This window comes from Vespa velutina, chromosome 4, assembly GCF_912470025.1.
Source record: "Vespa velutina chromosome 4, iVesVel2.1, whole genome shotgun sequence".
Taxonomy (NCBI): domain Eukaryota; kingdom Metazoa; phylum Arthropoda; class Insecta; order Hymenoptera; family Vespidae; genus Vespa; species Vespa velutina.
In genome coordinates, this window is record NC_062191.1 from 2,016,424 (window position 1) to 2,022,423 (window position 6,000).

The 6,000-nt window shown below is 39.8% G+C and overlaps 1 protein-coding gene across 28 annotated transcripts in view; it reads left to right on the plus strand.

Moving 5' to 3' along the window:
* Positions 1-6,000, plus strand: part of LOC124948700 (zinc finger homeobox protein 3) — a 402,750-nt gene that overhangs the window by 395,029 nt on the left and 1,721 nt on the right. For 24 of the 28 annotated variants that reach the window (XM_047492682.1, XM_047492696.1, XM_047492681.1 and 21 more), the window contains one exon: positions 5,007-6,000. This exon is cut by the window's right edge and continues 1,721 nt beyond it. In XM_047492682.1, coding sequence (XP_047348638.1) covers positions 5,007-5,779 — 773 coding nt within the window. In that variant the 3' untranslated portion in view covers positions 5,780-6,000. The remainder of the gene's footprint in view (positions 1-5,006) is intronic. The other 4 variants (XM_047492704.1, XM_047492706.1, XM_047492702.1 and 1 more) reach the window with 3 other exon arrangements.

Consider the following 6,000-nt stretch of genomic DNA (forward strand, 5'->3'; position numbering starts at 1 on the left):
ATACTCGTTGTATATAGGTACTCTTGTATATACGTGGGTACATACCTCGTTTTTCTTTTTCTTCTTTTATTTTTTCTTTTCTTCTCTTTCTCTCTCTCTCTCTCTCTTTCTCTCTCTCTCTCTTTCTGTTTTTTGTTCTCTACCGATTGTTGATTATATTTTTTGGCAGAGTAATATAGAGAACTAAGATATCATTTCGAATACCACTGAATATCACATAAAATGTGTCCATTCATTAATCTAAAAGATCAAGATCGAGGTATTAATCCTTCGGTAGGGTGACAAAATTCTTATACGAATGCGATTTAAATTCCGCTTTAAGGGATATGTAAACGACGTTGCTAAGAGGACTTGAAATTCCGCGGACGTATTATGCAAAATAACGAATCTTCCGTACACCGGACAGATACATATATATATATATATATATATATATATACACACCTATGTGTGCTTAACGTGCATATATGTATCTATGTATTTGCACGCTGGGGAAAGGAGGAAGAGGATATTATTTCGAGTCACGTAAAATATCATCCATTCGAGCACAGAACGGATGAATTCAAACCTCAGATTCCACGCTCCTGGTTAACCTCACGTCGGAACTCTAGTTTTCGTTGAAACTCCTGAACTGCGTGCAAAACTCAATATATATATACATATATATATATATATACATGTATATATATATATATACTCGCCTACTTCGCAATGACGTCTATCGTATCGTAAAATTCGTCGAAGGATCGTCATCCAAGATCTCGAATGACGAATAACGGGGCGGCGTGCGCGTAATGCGAGGTGGGTGATAATGGGAAAAGGATCTGTGGGATGGCTGAGAATGGAGAAATTGGGACGAAGTTCTTAAGAGGAAAAAAAAAAAAAAAAAAAAGAATTGTACCGACGATCGCAATCCTCCTACTTTTCTCTCTGATTTTTTATCAGATATTATTTCTGTTCAACCCCTTAACTTCCCCCTCCATCAAGTCATCTACCATTCTGTACGGATTTCGTCCTATATTTCTCAATTTAAATTAGTCGGTGTTTAGCGGATATTTCTTTTTTCCTTTCCAGTTTTTCTTCTTCTTCTTTCTTTTTCTTTTTTTTTTTTTTCTTTTGCATTATTTTTACTTTGTTCTTATTTTCGTTTCTTTTTATTTTTTGCTCTCTCTCTCTCTCTCTCTCTCTCTCTCTCTCTCTCTCTCTCTCTCTCTCTCCCTCTCTCTGTCTGTCTCTCTGTCTCTCTTTCTCGATTGCATCGTCCAACCAAGAGCCCCATTAAAATTCTTCGAGGCGCTAACTAACGACATTCACGATTATTCCGTTCGAGGGTCCCTTCGGACGCGAGAGGTTATAGCTGCCAGGATATACAGACGTATACCTACTTACAAGCAGACACCACGGTATTGGGTCTGACACGGAAACTCGCTCGTAAATTCCCGGCGAACAAATTTCCAGCATGTGTCGTGGCTATCTTCGGGACAGAGGTTCTCATACATACATATATGTCTATGTCACATATATATATATTATATATCTTAAGATAGATCATCAATCCTTCCAATCGTTTTTTGAAATGTTTATTCTAACGTTATATAAAAATTTCAATGATCTTATTTCGCATACTTTTACACGCATATACTCGTTTTAATAATTTGATAAACATCGACACGATCTATGAAATATATTATATATGTGTATACATATATATATACATATATATATATATATATATAAAACGTATATAATTGAAATATATATATATATATATATATTTTGAATTTTTTCAAAGAGAATCTACGATAAAGATCGAATGAAGATTGAAGGAAGATTAAAAAGAGGAAAAAAGGGATTAAAGTAAATACATTTTATTTTCAATACCAACAAGTCCCTTTTATTTAAAAATTAATATACTGTTTATATTGGAATTATCTAACGGAATCGATGTGAGAACCTCTGAAAGTTGGGAGCGGCCGGCAATCAGAATCTCGTACGCAGTCACACATTTAAACAAAAACACACATCGAGGTGGTACCGAAGCACTACTATCTCAATCCGTACGCAAATGAGCTCTGCCCTCTAAGAAGACGAGACGAGCGATTCGCTCTATGTAAAAGTGTATCTCTATACGCGTATATACTCGGATATACATGCACATATATATATATATATATATGTATATATATATGTATATATTGTATCATATATGTATGGGAACGTTTAAATGTATTTGAAATTCGTATATATAGCACGTATCGGTCTCGCGCTTCTTCTCTCGTGACACGCTGTTGATCGTACTGGTGGTATACACACCAGGAAGACTAGGAGATGACGGAGGTGAAAGGGAAGGGGAGGACAAATCAAAGCCACTCAAAGAAATAACCAGTGCTCATTAAGAGTAATAACCCTCTCCTCGAGCGGTCCGATTGTTTCAAGGGTGTCACACGGATCGTCGTCCAGCTGCGATACTGCGTGTTACTTAACCGCGTCTTCCTTATTATATTTTTCGTATTGGTCTCGGAGTTGATGGTTGTTTGCCCTTGATAAAAGAAAAAAGTGAGAAGAAAATGGAGAAGGGGATAAAAACAGAGAGAGAGAGAGAGAGAGAGAGAGAGAGAGAGAGAAAAGAAAACGCAAAAAAAAATGAACGAACCGTTCTCGTAAAAGACAACAAAAAGGACGACAACGACGACGACGACGACGATGATGATGATGATGATGATGATGATGATGATGATGATGATGATGATGATGATGATGATGATGATGATGATGATGATGATGATGATGATGATGATGATAACGTCTTAAAAAACATCTCACAAAGGACACCACTTGATGTCGAATATTTTTTTCTAAACATGTTCGATTTCATTTAATACACCATTAATCGTTCTAATGATTCTTCCCAATTAGAAAAATCTTTTCGATCTTGATTATCCCTCCGAATCTATTTTTTATTATTCCCCGATAAGTTCGAAAATATTCCGTCATTATTCAAACGATTATATCGTGCTTGAAGATACGAATCAACCTAACAGCTATTTTCAAAACGGATAACTTTAATATATTATCTACGTTGTGTACGTAGAAATTTAAGTATGCGCTCAAATGGACAATCATTCCTACGAATGATCATAACTCTATAACCAATGTCATTGATTTAATTCCATCGATTTATTCGTACACATTTTTCTTCGTTCTTTATCGATATTTTTTACCCTTTACGTCCCTTCTGCCGCCTCCCCTCCATCCATCTATACCCACTTCCATCCTCACTCTCTTCGCTAAGAAGGCGCGTCTCTTTCAATGACGTACACATTAAAAACCGCGAATTATTTTCTTTCGCAAGATCGAGAATCCTAAATCGTAATCCAAGCCGATACGAGCCTACGAGCCTCGGTTGTGCTTATTGCACAAACAGATTCGTCCGAGTCAGAGGTTCTCATCTTTTGTCTTTCTAAGGAAAAAAAAAAAGTAAAAAAATAAAAAAATAAATAAAAAGTAAACGAGTTGACGTTTGAAATCTTTTTCGAAGAAATGAGTTAAAGGGGGTATCGAAAGAGACAGAGAGAAAGGTAAAGAGAGAAAGAGAGAGAGAGAGAGAGAGACATATTTCTCTTAGCGATCACTGAGATCAATAAGTTCGAAAGTTTTTAAAAGAAAAATCTAAATCTAAATCGAATCTAAAAATCATATCGATCAATACCGCAAATCTATTTGGATTTAGAAATTATATTTGATGTGCTAATAAAACGTATCGCTTTGAAAGAGAGAGAGAGAGAAAGAGAGAAAGAAAAATAGAAATAGACAGACAGATAGACAGAGAAAGAGAAAAATAGAGAGAGAGAGAGAGAAAGAGAGAGAGAGAGACATAAAAAGATATCGTTTTCCTTGTCTTGCGACGAGAACCCTGGAACTTCACTACCGCCCCATCAGGCTCGATAATTACAGTCGAGCGTCGAACGAATGAGCAGGGGTATCATTAACGCTTCCTGTCTCGTAACGACTCCAACGTCGGACACACGATACGCGGATATAAACGTGCGCGTCACCGCGTAAACTCTGAGGCTCGACCCGGGGCTAATCGACGTCGATCGTCGATCGTCTCTTCCACGTGTCCCTACGTTTCCGTTTTCCTCATTTTAAACGACAATCGACGATATCGCACGACGTTAGACACATAGAAAGAGAAAGAGAGAGAGAGAGAGAGAGAGAGAGAGAGAGAGAGAGAGATGGAAAATACTTTAAAACGATATCCCGTAGCGAGTAATCCTCGAATTAAAATTAATCATCATACGAATGGACAGTACATATATATATATATATCTCTCTCTCTCCCTCTGTCTCTATCTCTCTTGCTATATCGTGCTCTCCATTTACTATTCTCTTTCTCTTACACGGAGGAGGCGGCAGGAATTATCCCATCAATGCGTAATGCCCGCCGGCTAGGCTAATAACTACCAATTTACCTGTCTCCATCTCTCTCATTCTCTCAGGCGAAAAACAGGTTCCGCATAAATTCTCCTCCCGTTAGGTCGGCTAACGTTATTATGACACAACTAAGTCGGCACAAATCAATTACATCCGCGTAACTTTCCGGAACTTCTTCGTGAGCTAATCAACCATTACCTCAAACCCTCGCTCTCCTCAGCTCTCCTCCTACCCCCCTCCCCACCCACTCACTCACTCCCCGGCCCCTCGCGCCCTTTCCCCCCTTTCCACTACTTTCGATCAAATTAATCCAACGAACTTTCCAAATGGCATGATGGAAAAGTTGATATCTCTTAAGATGATTATAAGAATGATCATGTACATTTCATATATGCCGTATGAAAGTTATCGTTCTTCTGTCAAGATTCTTCTTTTTCTTCTTTTTTTTCTTCTTCTTTTTTTTTTTCTTTCCCTTCTTCTTTTTCTCAAATATAAATGTAAAGAAATATCAATACGACGTACAGATTATTACTAGATCCCTCTAAAAGGTACGATTATACGTTTGCTTTCAGTAGCGGCTCAGGGCTTAAGTGGCAGCGTTCACGGTGCCAGTCTGATGTCGCTTCACGTCGAGGGTGGGACGCAAGTCCAGGTACCACGTTCCCTGATGCAGGCGTTCCTACAACAAGATCCGAATCATCCGGGTTTGGAGACGGTACGTTTGCCAACTCCACCCTGCGATTCGAACGATAATGTTCAAGCACAGCATTGTCGTGAGGTTGAAACGGAATTGTGTTTGGTTTGTCGACGGTGTGGCCGAGCTTATCCCCAGGAGTCAACGCTCCTGGTTCATCAACGTTCCTGTTACTTGGGTAATCAACAACGTCGGGGTGCTCTGCGTCTTGTACAATCACGTTACGCTTGTACACTTTGCGATCCCGGTAGTAATACACCACAGCGAACGTACACGACCGTAACAGAGTGGCGTCGACACTCTGAGACACCGCAGCATCGTGCTCGTTTAGATATCGTTCAAGGACGCCAACAACAGCAACAACAACAACAACAACAACAACAACAGCAACAGCAGCAACAACAGCAACAACAATTCGGTTATCCCGATCCAAATGGACAAACGGGAAACGAGGAGGCGAATCCTTTGACGGACGAGATGGAGGACGTCGTCAATCAAATCACCCTGTTGGCCGCACGTGCGGCCGCCGAGAGCACGACCGGTCAATCGCAGGGTAACAACGAGAGGGCCAATCAGGACAACAACAACGGACCCGACGCCAAAAGACAGAAACTCGTACAGGAGGTCACCGCACTGGCTGGAGCCCGTTAAAAGGGAAACTCGTCCTTCGATTTTCACTTTCGGGATAGAAAGAGTTGAGTGAGTGAGAGGGAGAGAAAGAAATTGAGTGAGAGAGAAGGAGAGAGAGAGAGAGAGAGAGAGAGAGAGAGAGAGAGAGACGTCCATCCAGTTACATCGGGAAGGACATCTCGTCGGGCTCTTATTCGACTCCATCGGCATAGTATGCTAACTCTTGCCAATGGAGAATATTA